The sequence below is a fragment of the Babylonia areolata genome, chromosome 30 (genome assembly GCF_041734735.1).
Source record: "Babylonia areolata isolate BAREFJ2019XMU chromosome 30, ASM4173473v1, whole genome shotgun sequence".
In the NCBI taxonomy this organism is placed as follows: domain Eukaryota; kingdom Metazoa; phylum Mollusca; class Gastropoda; order Neogastropoda; family Buccinidae; genus Babylonia; species Babylonia areolata.
The window spans coordinates 25,956,048-25,973,547 of NC_134905.1; the positions used below are offsets into that span (position 1 = coordinate 25,956,048).

At 44.3% G+C, this 17,500-nt stretch overlaps 1 protein-coding gene across 1 annotated transcript in view; it reads right to left on the bottom strand.

The window, feature by feature from the left end:
• Window positions 1-6,063: 6,063 nt before the first annotated feature.
• The window catches only part of LOC143275501 (uncharacterized), a 49,303-nt gene continuing 37,866 nt past the window's right edge, over window positions 6,064-17,500 (bottom strand). Inside the window, exons 4-6 of the mRNA XM_076579653.1 lie at window positions 13,457-13,775; window positions 6,948-7,064; window positions 6,064-6,088 (exon numbers count right to left, since the gene is read on the bottom strand). Coding sequence (XP_076435768.1) covers window positions 6,064-6,088; window positions 6,948-7,064; window positions 13,457-13,775 — 461 coding nt within the window. The remainder of the gene's footprint in view (window positions 6,089-6,947; window positions 7,065-13,456; window positions 13,776-17,500) is intronic.

Consider the following 17,500-nt stretch of genomic DNA (forward strand, 5'->3'; position numbering starts at 1 on the left):
CACACACGTACACATGTACGCACATACACACACAGGCACACACACACACATGTGCACGCACTCGCACACACACACACACACACACATGCATGCACATGCACATCCATCAAGTGGACGGCAACCACTTTAATCACCATGGTATTTAAGGGGCTGAGACAGTGTGTGTGGGTGTGGGTGTAGGTAGGTGATTAGGCCAACTGACGGGGGTGGAGATGACTCATTAGTTCAATTCATGGGTAAATATATGGTTGATTAGATATAGATGGCTGATTAGGTCAGTGTATGGGTGTGTAGATGATTGATTAGGCCAATTTATGGATGTGCAGATGGCTTAGCAGGCCAATTTATGGGTGTTCAGAGGACTGATTAGGTCATTTATGAGGGCATAGATGGCTGATTTGGCCAATTTTACTATAATATGGCTGGTTAGGCCAATTTGTGGGTGCATGAATGGCAGATTAGGCCAATTTATGGGTGTGTAATGGCTGATTTGTCCAATTTATGGGTGCATGAATGGCTGATTTGGCCAATTTATGGGTGCATGAATGGCTGATTAGGCCAATTTATGGGTGTGTAATGGCTGATTAGGCCAATTTATGGTGTGTAATGGCTGTTTAGGCAAATTTATGGGTGTGTAATGGCTGATGAGGCCAATTTATGGGTGTTTAATGGCTGATTAGGCCAATTTATGGGTGTGTAATGGCTGATTAGGCCAATTTATTTGTTTAATGGATGATTAGGCCAATTTATGGATGTGTAATGGCTGATTAGGCCAATTTATGGGTGCATGAATGGCTGATTAGGCCAATTTATGGTGTTTAATGGCTAATTAGGCAAATTCATGGTATGTAGATGGCTGATTAGGCCAATTTATAGGGGCATAGATGGCTGATAAGGCCAATTTATGGATGTGTAGGTGACTGATTAGGCCAGTTTATGGGTGTGTAATGACTAATTAGACAATTTTATGGTATGTAGATGGTTGATAAGGCCAATGTATAGGTGTGTAGATGTCTGATTAGGCCGATTCATGGGTATGTAGATGACTGATTAGGCCGATTTATGGGTATGTATTTGTATTTGTATTTCTTTTTATCACAACAGATTTCTCTGTATGAAATTCGGGCTGCTCTCCCCAGGGAGAGCACGTCGCTACACTACAGCGCCACCCATTTTTTTTTGGTATTTTTTCCTGCGTGCGGTTTTATTTGTTTTTCCTATTGAAGTGGATTTTTCTGCAGAATTTTGTCAGGAACAACCCTTTTGTTGCCGTGGGTTCTTTTACGTGCGCTAAGTGCATGCTGCACACGGGACCTTGGTTTATCGTCTGATCCGAATGACTAGCGTCCAGACCACCACTCATGGTCTGGTAGAGGGGGAGAAAATATCGGCGGCTGAGCCGTGATTCGAACCAGCGCGCTCAGATTCTCTCGCTTCCTAGGCGGACGCGTTACCTCTAGGCCATCACTGATGAATGATGGAAGTACAGTGGTGGAACAGGTAAGGCGATGGACTTGTGACGGGCGCAATAGCCGAGTGGTTAAAGCGTTGGACTGTCAATCTGAGGGACCTGGGTTCGAATCACGGTAACGGCGCCTGGTGGGTAAAGGGTGGAGATTTTTACGATCTCCTAGGTCAACATATTTGCAGACCTGCTAGTGCCTGAACCCCCTTCGTGTGTAAACGCATGCAGAAGATCAAATACGCACGTTAAAGATCCTGTAATCCATGTCAGCGTTCGGTGGGTTATGGAAGCAAGAACATACCCAGCATGCACCCCCCCGAAAGCAGAGTATGGCTGCCTACATGGCGGGGTAAAAACGGTCATGCACGTAAAAGCCCACTCGTGTGCATGCGAGTGAACGTGGGAGTTGCAGCCCACGAACGCAGAAGAAGAAGAAGAAGACTTGTGATCCAGTGTCCACCAGTGATGAGGGTTCCATGCCCCGTGTCGGGATGGTTTTGTTGTGTCCTTGTGGACAGGCACTTTGTTCCGATATCTGTTCCTTCTCTCCACCCTGGTGTGTGTGAAGGGGTGTACCTGACTTCATGCTTGGGGAGAGGGAAGGTTAAATCTTCTTCTTCTTCTTCCTTCATGGGCTGCAACTTTCACTCGTAAGAACACGCGTGGGCTTTTACGTGTATGACCGTTTTTACCCCGCCATGTAGGCACCCATACTCCGTTTTCGGGGGCGTGCATGCTGGGTATGTTCTTGTTGCCATAACCCACCGAACGCTGACATTGATTGCAGAATCTCTAACATGCATATTTGATCTTCTGCTTGCTGTATACTTACGAACGGGGCTCAGGCAAAAGCAGGTCTGCACATATATTGACCTCGGAGATCGGAATATTCTCCATCCTTTACCCACCAGGCGCCGCTACCGAGATTCGAACCCGGGACCCTCAGATTGAAAGTCCAACGCTTTAAGAACTGGGCTGATGGGCCCGTTGGAAGGTTCAATAAAATGGCGGGAGTAAAGGATCGGGCCTTGCCTTTCTGTGCCAGGCCTTGTAGACACTGTGGGTGTTATTCATTCGCTGCCCTGCACATAAACGCTCGCAAACGCGCACACGCGCACGCACACGCATACATACACGCACACACACACACACACACACTCACACACACACACACGCGTGCGCACGCGCACAAGCACACGTACACACGCTCGCACGCACACACACACACACACGCACACGCATACACGCACTCACTCTCTCTCTCTTTCTTTCTCTCTCCCGAAAAGAATATCGCAAAACAAAGAGAAAGAAGTAAAAGGAATTACCAAAATTTTATTTCAAAAAAGGGGGACGTGTCGGGGTTAGGTAAGTGAGGAATGCGGTTCTACAGTAAGGTTGGGTAAAAATGGAAAATAAATAAATAAATAGAATGAATAGATATCGACATCGTTTGGGTACATAACGGCAGAGAGACCCAGGGCTAGCGTACACTTGTTGCATTGTTCAGCAACTCCTAACACAGCATCTCTTCATTGTCATGTTCATTCTTTCTCATACTTGTTCCTATGCACACGGCTGCGAACCTCCCATGTACCTTGCTTAGTATTTCACACAAGTATGCACACACAAACAGGGCGCGCGCGCGCACACACATGCACACACACTACACACACACACACATACACACTACACACACACACTACACACACACACGCACACACACTACACACACACGCACACGCACACGCACACACACACAGTCTCACCATGCCTCGTACACAGAAACGTACACGTTTGTATAATTCCTAATTTCTCAAATTCAAACCCTCGCATTTACTTTTGCTTGCACAACTGAACTGAGAACGGACATACGAGCAGAACTTACCATGCACCACACCCACACACACACACACACACACACACACGCACACACGCACACATACACACACATTCCTCCCACACTCAACAACACACACAGACACCACACGCAACACACACGGACACAGAAGGAGTGACAGAGTATTTTCCCTTGTGTCACTGGGGTAACGTCACCACAGACAGGTGACTAACGAGACAACGGTACAATCAAAGTGAACAAAATAAATGAACTACACCAGCAAAGTGAACGATATCTATATACAGCTTTCAGTAAGTGCCGACAGGGAAATCCATGGCGAAACAACATCTACTGATTCAAACGAACAAACCAACCCAAACAAACATAAAGACACAAGAAGAAAGATTAGGTACTGTGCAATGCCCCCGCCCCCCCCCCCCTCAAAGCCCCCCCCCCCTTCTCCCAACGCCTCCCCCCTTTCCACATGTAATACCTAAATCCTCTGTGGAAAATGCGACAGATTTTCTGACAGAATGCGCGAACCAGCAGAGAACAGAGAACCATTTATATGCAGTGTGTGTGTGTGTGTGTGTGTTGGGGGGGCGGGGGGGGGGGGGGGGGGGGGGGGGGGGGGGGGGGGGGGGGGGGAGAGAGAGGGGGTGGGGGGATGGAATTTCCCCAGCAATCCTATCACCTGTGCAAAATACAATCTGGTTTTCTGTTATAACGTGCTGTACACACCAGCAGAAAACGATTTCTTTGGTCTGTACAGTTGTGTGCGAAATGATTTGCTGCGGACAGAACACCCAGATTTAGCACAGGTTTAGCGTAGACCGCTATAATGATGTACATACGTGCAGGCACGTACTACGCAAGCGTACTCGCTTGCACACACACACACACACACACACACACACACACTCTCTCTCTCTCTCTCTCTTTCATAGCATGGCATGGCACAAGCACAAATGTACTTACACACGCACACACACACACACACACACACACACACACACACACATATATATATATATATATATGTGTGTGTGTGTGTGTGTGTGTGTGTGTGTGTACAAGTACATTATATTTTTATTGTGTGTGTTTACGTACATGCACAAGCACATGGTACATTCAACTAGCCTCGGAGTGTGCTTGTGCATACGACACACACACACTGACACACACACTGACACACACACACACTCTCTCTCCCTCTGTGTGAAAAACTGAACTCAGAGAGTGAGAACCGATAACAAAGAAAACAAAACAACAAGGCGGACAATCCAAGAGGAATGCGACGACACAACTAAGGATCAACGGCATCATCATGACCTCTGAATACCTTCCGAGTATGACGGCTGCCTACATGGCGGGGTAAAAAGGGTCTTACAGGTGAAAGCCCACTCTTGTACATACGGGAGTTGGTCTTACACGTGAAAGCCCACTCTTGTACATACGGGAGTTGGTCTTACACGTGAAAGCCCACTCTTGTACACACGGGAGTTGCAGCCCAGAAACGAACGAAGAAGACAACACGTTCCAGACAGAATGACAACAGGGGAAATAATCCTTTACAAAAGTATTTCACATAATGGGCATTGATTTCTTCCCTTCCTTTGCTTTCCACACGACTCTCTCTCTCTGTCTCTTTCACGCACACTTAGAGAATGGCGGGTTGAATGAACTTGATAAACGAATAAAATCAGAGACTTTTAAAATGGGAAAAATAGCAATAAGAAAATCAAGCCATATGGATCCACATTCGATCCACTTTAAAAGGAAGTTAACAATCAACAGTTGTCGATTGGAAATGGACCGATAGAACGGCTCACGACTCACTCTCTTTCTCTGTCCGTCTGTTTGTCTCTGTCTGTCTCTCCGTCTCTGTCTCTCTTTGTCTCTGTCTGTCGATCTCTCTGTCTCTCTATCTCTGTCTATCTATCTGTTTGTCTCTCTCTGTGTCTGTCTGTCTGTCTGTCTGTCTCTCTCTCTCTCACGCGCGCGCGCTCTTGTGTGTGTGTGTGTGTGTGTGTGTGTGTGTGTGTGTGTGTGTGTGTATGTGTGTGTGTGTGTGTGTGTGTGTGTGTGCTACATTTAACCAGCAGGAGTAATCCAACGTCGTGATGTACACCCATCGTTCAGTATCAAGAGTAAATCTAGACTCATGCTTGTTAACGCCAGATTCCAGGAGCTCTTCAGGTCTGATTTTTCTCTTTTTTTTCTTCTTTTTTTAATTTTTTTTTAATAACGAACTCTTCGTGGTATGTTATCAAATCACAAACCAAGAAAAAAAAGGTAAGTTAATTCATAACGCGGTAAAAATAAGTTTAATTTGTTCAACACAGCACAGTGGATGTTTAAGAATTCACAAAACGAGTGTCTGAAATAACAACAACACTTAAACGCCGCCTGAATAACTCGGAGAAGGAAGTGTAGATGTGGAATATATGGAAAGGTTATTACCAATCATTGCGACGCTGGATGACCAACTTCTTTAATCTAAAGGTAGCCGGCGAAAACTTGTTCCCTTCATTCAACATAAACCACACATCAGGTAAGGTATAGAAAAATAAATCACAAGGTCAGAAAAAACAACACTGAAATGTACGAATAAACTAGTGGAAACGGTTTATACAATTTCAGGTGTAAACTTTCAGAAAACGACAACACCACCAAAATGCGTACATAAATCTGAGAATTGAAAGCGTGGGAAGGTTATTATTACAGTCACTATAACTATGGATAAACATAAACAATTTCTTCAAAGGTAGCGAAAAGCTGCTTCCCTGAACGTGGACCACACATTGTGTGTAAATTTCACCATTTCAGAGAAAAAAATAAACCTGAAAGGCATAATTAAATGAGGCTGAGGATAGTGCGGGTGATGATTCAATACAGCCATTCTGACCAGGCCAGGATCAATAAGTCATAAATGAGGCTGAGGAAAGTGTGGGGTGATGATTCAATACAGCCATTCTGACCAGGCCGGGATCAATAAGTCATAAATGAGGCCGAGGAAAGTGTGGGGTGATGATTCAATACAGCCATTCTGACCAGGCCAGGATCAATAAGTCATAAATGAGGCTGAGGAAAGTGTGGGGTGATGATTCAATACAGCCATTCTGACCAGGCCAGGATCAATAAGTCATAAATGAGGCTGAGGAAAGTGTGGGGTGATGATTCAATACAGCCATTCTGACCAGGCCGGGATCAATAAGTCATAAATGAGGCCGAGGAAAGTGTGGGGTGATGATTCAATACAGCCATTCTGACCAGGCCAGGATCAATAAGTCATAAATGAGGCTGAGGACAGTGTGGGGTGATGATTCAATACAGCCATTCTGACCAGGCCAGGATCAATAAGTCATAATTAAATGAGGCTGAGGATAGTGCGGGGTGATGATTCAATACAGCCATTCTGACCAGGCCAGGATCAATAAGTCATAATTAAATGAGGCTGAGGACAGTGTGGGGGTGATGATTCAATACAGCCATTCTGACCAGGCCGGGATCAATAAGTCATAAATGAGGCTGAGGATAGTGCGGGGTGATGATTCAATACAGCCATTCTGACCAGGCCGGGATCAATAAGTCATAAATGAGGCTGAGGAAAGTGTGGTGATGATTCAATACAGCCATTCTGACCAGGCCGGGATCAATAAGTCATAAATGAGGCTGAGGAAAGTGTGGTGATGATTCAATACAGCCATTCTGACCAGGCCGGGATCAACAAGTACTTCAAAGGCAGCGGAAAGCCGCTTCCTGGTCTCCGTCAACACGGATCACACATTATGTGGAAAATTCTCAATTTCAGAAAAAAAATGAAAGGCATAAATACACGAAGAAGAGTTAAGTATGGGATGACTATTGCAGCCATTATCACTTGAACGGGTAAACAATTTCTTTAGAGATATTGAAAAAGCTGCCCCCCCCCCCCATCCCTCCGACATATCCCACACATTAGGTGTAAAATTCACAGCTTCAGAAACGACAACACCGAAAGGCATAAATTAATCGGGGAAGTGAAAACTTGGGAAGGCTTTATCACAATCATTACGACTATGGTTAAACAATTTCTTCAAAAGTTGCCAAAAGTTCCTCCCTTCAACATAGACCACACGTAATGTGTAAAATTCGCAATTTCAGAAAAAAACACCCCAACAAAAACACCGAAATGCACTTACAGATAAATCGGGGAAATGAAAACATGTGAAGGTTATGATAATCATTATGACTATGGGTAAACAATTTCTTCAAAAGTTACGAAAACATGCTTCCATACTTTCAACATGGACCACACATAATGGTGTAAAATTCACAATTTTCAGAAAAAAACAACACAACACCGGGATGCATAATAAATCTGAGAGAGGAAAAGTATGGAAAGTTTATTACAATCGTTATGATAACGGGTAAACAATCAGTTTCTTTTTAAATGGAGCAAAAACGTGCTGCATTCAACATAAACTACACATCAGGCTACGAAGGTATGCAAACATTCACAAGGTCAGAAGAATAACACTAGAATATAAAAAATGCAAATATATCGGGTGGAAAGAACGGTTTATACAATCATTTGTTCTTAGAAAATGTGGAACGAAACTACCTGTAGAGAACTAACTAACTTACTAACTTAGAAAATGTAGAACGAAATTACCTGTAACTAACGAACTAACTTAGAAAATGTGGAACGAAAATTAATTACCTGTAGAGAACTAACTAATAAAAAATAAAAAAAAGAAAGAAAAAGAAATAAAAAAAGAAGAGAGAAAATTTCAGGTTTTAGAGAGCGGAAAAATCGTGAAAAGAGGACAATAATTGAATTTAGATATAATCACATATGAGTATTCTCTCGATCATGTGTGTGTGTGTGTGTGTGTGTGTGCGCGCGCGCGCGCGCGCATGTGCGTGTATGTGTGTGTGCGCGCGTGTGTGTTGGGGATGGGGGTGGGGTGAGTTCCATGCATGCTTGGCTGTATTTTCATTTATACTGTGACTGTGTGTGTATATGTGTGCTCACTTGCTATCTAACTCCTGTGAGAGATGCAACTGTTTCAACAGTCGCTGTACTCCAATACCAAAGACAAAATCAGTTATCTTTGTGCTAAACTTTCAGCATGCGTTCGTTCTTTCTTTAGTTTAACGTCTTTTCACTGTAAGTGATATTAGACGAAGTGCTAAACTTTCAGCAAGCGTAACTTATTCACATTTGCAGTTGCCTTTATTAATCTTTGCTCATTCGTTTGCTCGTGTATGTACAAAACGTTCTTTATTTCTGTTCATATAAATGTCTAGTACATTTCAGCTAATACGTAGTGTGACAGTGGTTTTGGGGGGAAAGGAGCAGAAGAAGTATTATGCACTTTTGTTTTTTGTACGCAGAGAAATTAAATAATTTTCACCATTAGTCAGATTACCGATATATCTACACCCTTCCCCCCGCACACACACACCCATCCATCCCCCCACCTCCCCCCCCCACACACACACTGATAAACAATATGTATGTATAACTTATGATCAACAGGCAAATTATCTGTACACGTATCCATCCATCCATCCAATCATCCATGCCTGTCTATCTATCTGTCTACACACACACACACGCGTGCGCGCGCTTACACACACACACACACACACACACACACACACACACACACACACACGTGTATATGTATGCATACTTACATAGGCTACATGCATACATTTAACTTCACGGCAGCTATGCAGAGATGAGAAATAAAACAGACACACACACAGACACAGACACAGACAGAGAGAGAGAGAGAGAGAGAGAGAGAGAGAGAGCAAAAAGAAAGAAAGAAAGAAAAAAGCCCTGTCTGTCCCAGTTAATAATTGCTCTTTTACCATTCGTTTTTTTTTTTATATTGTTGCGCTAGCTGACATGAATTGATGTTAACAATTTTCCTCAGCAATTTCGTTCAGCCAGCGACTGCAGCGCTCGAACTTTCTGTTGGATTTTTTTTTTCTACCCTTTCATCATCATTACTGCTATTTTTTTTTCTTTGCATTCTCGTTCTACAGGCCTTCTGTCTTTCTTTCATGGGTTTTCTTCTCTCTCTCTCTCTGTCTCCCTCTCTCTGTCTGTCTGTCTCTCTCTGTCTGTCTGTCTGTCTTTCTCTGTCTGTCTCTCTCTCTCTGTCTGTCTGTCTGTCTGTCTGTCTGTCTCTCTCGCACACACACACACACACACACGCACGCACACACACACACACACACACACGCACACGCACACACCCACACACACACCTATCTTCCCCCTCCCTCTCTTTTATTCTTCTAATGATGGTAATTTGATACTGATTACCTTATATATCTAATTATATATCAGTCTATCTATCTTTTTTTCTTCTTCTTTTTTTTCTAATTATTTTTTTCTGAGCGTCATTCTCTAGGTCTGTTTTTCAGACTGCCTTTGAATGATCTGGCGTTCAGTTACTTCCAAGTCCTTGCCCCCCCCCCCTCCCCTCCCACCTGAACTCCCCCCCCCCACCCAGACCCCTCCCCCGCCCGCCCTTTTTTTGTTTGTTTTTGTTTTGCTGTTGTTGCGTAACTTATTCTCGATTTCTGCTGGCTTCGCAGTCTTTTTTGCTCACAGTGATATTAACCTTACCTTAAGTGCTTGGTTAGATCGTCAAGAATTAGCGTTACGTTTTCTGTCTTTTTTATATCATTTTTTTATATTTATATATTTGTATAGTCTTGGAATATGAGCTGACTTGGTTACAGAGTATAGGTCATAGGTAAAGAGACCTTCAGAGGTGCTATATATAGGTTATGTAGGGTGTAGACAGAGAGAGCTTCAGTGCTATATCTATAGGTCACAGGTAGAGAGACCGACAGAAGTGCTGACGTGTGTCATTCTGCAGATTGACGCAAAGCGGCGTGTGTGCACAGACACCAATGGTGACATGATAAGTATGCTTAGACTCTGCTAGCTGTTCATTACAGGCCTATCGTTTTGTATAGTTTACCACACACACACACACACACACACACACACACACACACACACACACACACACATACACACACACACACACACACACACACACACCAATGGTGACAGAATAAGTATGCTTAGACTGCTAGTTCTTCATTACAGGCCTATCGTTTTGTATAGTTTACCACACACACACACACACGCACACACACATACACACACAGAGAGACACACAGACACAGACACAGACACACACACACACACACAAACAACAACAACAAACAAACACAATAAGTATGCTTAGACTCTGCTAGTTGTTCATCACAGGCCTATCATTTTGTATAGTTTAACACACACACACACACACACACACACACACACAGATACACACACACACACAGACACACACACACAGACACAGACACACACACACACACACACAGAGACACACACACACACATATGCACACACACACACAACAACAACAAACAAACAAAAAGCAACAACCATACAACATGTTTTCTGGAACTTTTCTGTAAGTATTACCTCCCGATTTCTCCGCTAGAAATAAACGGAGTAGTGATACATACCCAGTTACACTATGATCTATTAAAAACAAAACAAAACAAACCCATACGGGTTTTGATAGAATAAAAACGAAAGACTCATTACATAGCCACGGATTATAGAAATATGCTGTCTTCCATCGCGAGTCTGCGATTACGCATTTAAAAAAAAAAAAAAAAAAAAAAAAAAAGAAGAAAAAGCGAATACATCCGTGTCTGTGCAGTCTTGAAAAGAATCACCGTATTCACGAAGAATTTACATAGCACCAACAAATCATAACAAAAACAACAACATAAACAGACAACCTTCTATTAATAAAGGAAAAAAAAAGGATTTTGTTTACACAAATGCGAATGTTTGTATATAATCAGTTACAGGTAGAGCCACGTTACAGATGTGTGTACATGCACAGTCACTAGCACGTGCATCTTTAGCATCATCTTATTATTACACACATACACTCACACACACACACACACACACACACACACACACACACACACACACACACACACACACACACACACTTTATTCTCTCTCTCTCTGTGTACACACACACACACACACACACACACACACACACACACACACACACACACACACACACACACACACACACACACACACATACTTTATTCTCCCTCTCTCTGTGTACACACACACACACACACACACACACACACAGATAACCAGAGGGAACACATCAACACAGTTATCGACCTTCATGCAGACAAGTGGTGAGTAGTTATATATGTTGTTTGAGCTGAGATATGTACGTGGCATCATGAAGGATTATACTCTTGAACAAACTCCTACGTACAATCGTAAAGGAGAAAAATGATGGGGGTGGGGGGTGGGTGGGTGTATGTGTGTGTGTCGGGGGTTGGGGGGGGGCGGGAGGGGGGTAGAGGGTTGGGGGGGGGGAGGGGGGGGAAGAAAAGTGCAGGACCACTCACAGATCAACAGCTGAATCCAGTCTGACTATAATAACGCTACGTCTGACCATGTTCGCGGGAGAGACGAGGCAGCATGGAGTTTGTGCAGACCCACTTTCGTCGGATTTTCGTCGGGGTTCCGTGGCTATTTTTTAAAGCGAGAACGGAGCGCGCATGCGCGTCTCCTTTTTCTTTCTCCCCCCCCCCCCCCCCCCAGTCACCGAAAGGCTAAATTTTGTTATGGAAATCGCTATTCTGATGAAAGGATTTTGAACATTTTCTGTGACTATTTTTTGCAAGTTTACAAAATATATTTGGTTTTATGGTTACACCCATTATTTGCTTTAGTCTCCTATGTTTACCATGAGCGTGTTTCTTGTCATATATCTGTCATCACGTATTCGAAACGATCCATTTATAAACTCTGCTGAAAAGTTGTCCGAACAAAAGCAGTGCATACCCAGAGAAGCCAGTTACAGTGGTGGGGTGAGCATGTCGTCATGTGACCTACTTCTAGCACTGCGAGCGACGAACAGACCACCACGAAAGCGGGCTGCACAATCTCCGTATCATGAATAAAAGGTTTGAAGAAAAAATCATCAGTTTTCTCAGAAACTACACCCATAGGCCAGCACTGAGTAGCTAAAATATTGTCATCCAGTCCAAAATCATTTTGGTTTACACACACACACACACACACACACACACACACACACACACACACACACACATATATATATATATATAATCATTTTGTATTGTCATATTGGTAGCTTCAAGGATGCTATGTTCCTGTCTAAAAAAAACAAAACCTCAACAACTTTCAGAGGAGCTGGAATGAGGGGGAATGGTGGGAGGGGGGGGGGTGGTCTGTGTGTGTGGGTGGGGTGGGGTGAGGGGGTGGGGGGCGTGGTCTAACAAGTACTCCACGGCTAAACGATCTAGTGAACCAGCAGACAACATGAGCGTCAAAAGAGTGTTTTGGGTTGGTTTGTTTGTTGCTGGGTTTTTTTTTTTTCCCCAACGATTTTCACATAACTCTGGAAGTGCCTCTCATCCAAAATATGCTGGTGTGAAAGAGTGTCACGGTTTTACAGACAGTCAGAGACGGACAGACAGACTAGACAGACAGACAGACAAACTGAAAGCTGACTCATGGTTAATGCATAGGGTCACTTTGGAAAGTGCGGGAGTTGGGGTTGTGGAGGTGGTGGTGGTGTGGAAATCGCTACATAATTATACTATTAAAAAAAATCTTTAAAAAAAATCAATTATTTCACATCTTCACACAAAAAAGTGAACGGGAGAGAGGAGGGATTAAAGAAAAAAAAAAATCACAACACCGTAGAAATTGCATCACAACCCAACCACCCACCACCCTAAAGAAAAAGAAGAAAAAAAAACCCCACCCAAAACAATCCCCACACACCCCATGCCCACACCCCCAAAAAAAAGAAAGAAAGAAAGAAAAAAAAAGAATGATCACCTGTCACGACACATTAAAAACTCCCCTACCCCCCCCCCCCCCCCCCCCGCCCCACCACCACCACCACCACCATCACCACCACAGCCGCGTCATCGTCATCACCATCACCAAGGACGCCAGCACCGAAACGACAACCCGACCCAGCCAACCCAGACCCCAAAAACACAACCCGGACCCGAACCCCAACCCCCTAAAGCCTAACCCGCCAATGAGCCCCTCGGCAGAGGAGTCCACGCTGCCCATGAGGCAGCGCTTGTAGTAGAAGCCCTCAGCCTCCAGGCAGCGGAGGTCCCGGAAGCAGCAGTCGTCATCGTTGCGGCAGGTGCCCCAGTACTTGGAGCAGCACGCATTGGCGGGCCCGCACGTGAGGCGTTCCTCGCACTGGTAGGTGTAGAGGCAGGCCTTGTGCAGCGAGGAGCGCGTGCAGCGCTGGTTGGTGCCCGGGTGAGCCTGTACGCAGTTGCCCGAGCAGCATTCCTTGTCCGACTCGCAGCCCTCGTTGCTGAACTTGCAGTTGAACACTGAGGGGGGAGAGAAAGGAGAGAGCGGATCGGATCATCATCATCATCATCGTCACCATCATCATCATCGTCATTGTCGACATCATCATCATCATCATCACCATCCTCATCATCGTCATCATCATCATCATCATCATCATCATCATCATCATCATCATCATCATCATCATCTTCTTCTTCTTCGTCGTCATCTTCTCCATGATCATCATCATCATCACCATCATCATCGTCATCATTATCACCATCATCATCGTCATCATCACCATCATCATCATCGTCACCATCACCATTACCATCATTTTCTTTGTTTGTGGGCTGCAACTCCCACGCTCACTCGTCACTTCAGATCATCATCATCAACATCACCATCATCGTCACCATTCATCATCATCATCATCACCGTCATCACCATCATAACCATCATCATCATCTTCTTCTTTGTGAGCTGCAGCTCCCACGTTCACTCGTATGAACACAAGTGGACTTTTACAAGTGTTCATTTACTCTGTAAATTTGCAGCTTCACTTGGACGCTGCACAGAATAACTTCTCTGCGATCTTCTTCTCTGGCCCTGTCTGATCTGATCTTATCAGTCATTGTCTGGCCCTGTCCCGATGTTTCCTATAGTGGAGTGATGGCCTAGAGGTAACGCGTCCGCCTTGGTCTGGACGCTAGCCATTCGGATTGTACGATAAACTGAGGCCCTGTGTGCAGCATGCATCTAGCGCACGTAAAAGAACCAACGGCAACAAAAGGGTTGTCCCTGGCAAAATTATGTAGAAACATCCACTTGGATAGGAAAACAAATAAAATTGCGGGCAGAAAACACACACACACACACACACACACACACACACACACACAAAGGGGGGTGGCTATGTCAGTGTAGCGACGCGCTCTCCCTGGGGAGAGCAGCCCTAATTTCACACAGAGAAATCTGTTGTGACGAAAAGAGTAATACGAATACAAACTACAAATATCCTATTCTATCTTATCTGAACTGATCAATCCATGTCTGACCCCGTCCAGATATTTCTTATCTTACCAGCCCTTGTTCAATAACAGTATCAGCTACAACTCGCATCTCTCTGTTTTGCATCTAGTTAGGACATTGCCCTGAGATGTCTGACAGATAACCATCCACATATATCTGGCCCCATCACGTCCTGTCATCTCTGTCGTTCATCTTTCTTCCGGTACTTTGTTCGCTTGGTATCCATCCCCCCCGTCAGAAAAAAAAAGTTATTTTATAGCTCAGCGTTTAGAGGTTCATGGCTCAGCTGTCTGGAGCTAAGTCCCTCTGTCAGATCAGAAACTCTTCCCCTTCTTTTTCCAATTCATTCAAGTCTTCAATTTTTTTCCCAAGGCCTGACGAAGCGCGTTGGGTTACGCTGCTGGTCAGACATCTGCTTAGCAGATGTGGTGCAGCGTATATGGATTTGTCCGAACGCAGTGGCGTCCTCCTTTAGGAACTGAACTGAGCTGAACTGATCTCCAGTCTTCGTGGAAAGTCCGCTTCTTCCCTGACTGATGTGGAACTACTGTCCATGGCGCCACTCTGCTGTTGTGTGGTTGTGTGGGCGTGTCCACACACACAAACACGCGCGCGTGCACACACACGCACACGAACGCATGCACGCACGCACACACACGCGCACAGAGACAAACACACATACAGAGACACAAACACACTGACCCCCACCCCCCACCCACACGCATACACACATACACACGCACATACAGACACACACACACACACACACACACACACAGATGACTGATGTCACAGTTCGCTCCATTTGTCTCAATGGCTTTGCCAACAATACAATGCAATGTAATGCCACGCACTACAATACAATACAATGCAATGTAATGCCACGCACTACAATACAATGCAATACAATGCAATGTAATGCCACGCACTACAATACAATACAATGCAATGCAATGTAATGCCACGCACTGCAATACAATACAATGCAATGCAATGCCACGCACTACAATACAATTCAATACAAGTACAATGCAATGCAATGCCACGCACTACAATACAATGCAATGCAATGCCACGCACTACAATACAATGCAATGCAATGCCACGCACTACAATACAATTCAATACAAGTACAATGCAATGCAATGCCACGCACTACAATACAATGCAATGCAATGCCACGCACTACAATACAATGCAATGCAATGCCACGCACTACAATACAATTCAATACAAGTACAATGCAATGCAATGCCACGCACTACAATACAATTCAATACAAGTACAATGCAATGTAAATGCCACGCACTACAATACAATACAATACAATACAATACAATGCAATGCAATGCAATGCCACGCACTACAATACAATACAATACAATGCAATGTAATGCCACGCACTACAATACAATACAATGCAATGCAATGCAATGCAATGCCACGCAACGCAATACAAATGATGTGCAATACAATACAAACACAATGCAATGTAATGCCACGCACTACAATACAATGCAATACAATACAATGCAATGCAATGCAATGCCACGCACTACAATACAATTCAATACAAGTACAATGCAATGTAATGCCACGCACTACAATACAATACAATACAATGCAATGCAATGCCACGCACTACAATACAATACAATGCAATGTAATGCTACGCAACGCAATACAAATGATGTGCTATACAATACAATACAAATACAATGCAATGCAAGGCAATGCCCCGCATTACAATACAATGCAATGCCACGCAATACAATACAATGCAATGTATTGCCACGCAACGCAATACAAATGATGTGCTATACAATACAATACAAATACAATGCAATGCAAGGCAATGCCCCGCATTACAATACAATGCAACGCCACGCATTACAATACAATGCAACGCCACGCAATACAATACAATGCAACGCCACGCATTACAATACAATGCAACGCCACGCAATACAATACAATGCAATGCCACGCAATACAATACAATGCACACTCCCAACCACCAATCCCCTCAGTTGCACACAAACGCACACACAGACACACACACACAAACGCACACACACACACACACACACACACACACACACACACAGACACACACACACACACACAAACGCACACACAGACACACACACACACACACACACACACACACACACGACAACCACCACCCACACCCACCCACACACACGTATAGACAGATCTACCTCCACCCGCTCTTCAACACACTCGTCAGTTGATCACCGAACTTAGGATGCGGAGGAGAGAGGGGGTGAGGGTGGAAGGGTGTTGAGGGGAAAACGGAGAGAGCGGAAAAGGGGAGGGGGGGGGAGGTAAGCTTCGTGGTGAGTGCAGTGGGGTGGAGGTGTGGTGGGGAGTGGGGGTGAGGGTGTGTCAGGATGGAAAGAGAGGGTAGGTTGGATGGGAGGACTATTGATTGCCAACAGGATGGAGAGAGAGAGAGGATAGGTTGGATGGGAGGACTATTGATTGCCAACAGGATAATAATATTAATAATAATAATAATAATAATAATAATGGTACTTATATAGCGCTAAATCTTGTGCATAAACAAATCAAAGCGCTTTCGCACCAGTCATTCTCACGCAAGCATAACTCTAAAACTGAAAAAAACTAAAAAGACAAGGAAGAGGCAGGGAAGGGAGGCTACTTTGGGAAGAGGTGGGTTTTAAGGCCAGACTTGAAAGAGCTGAGT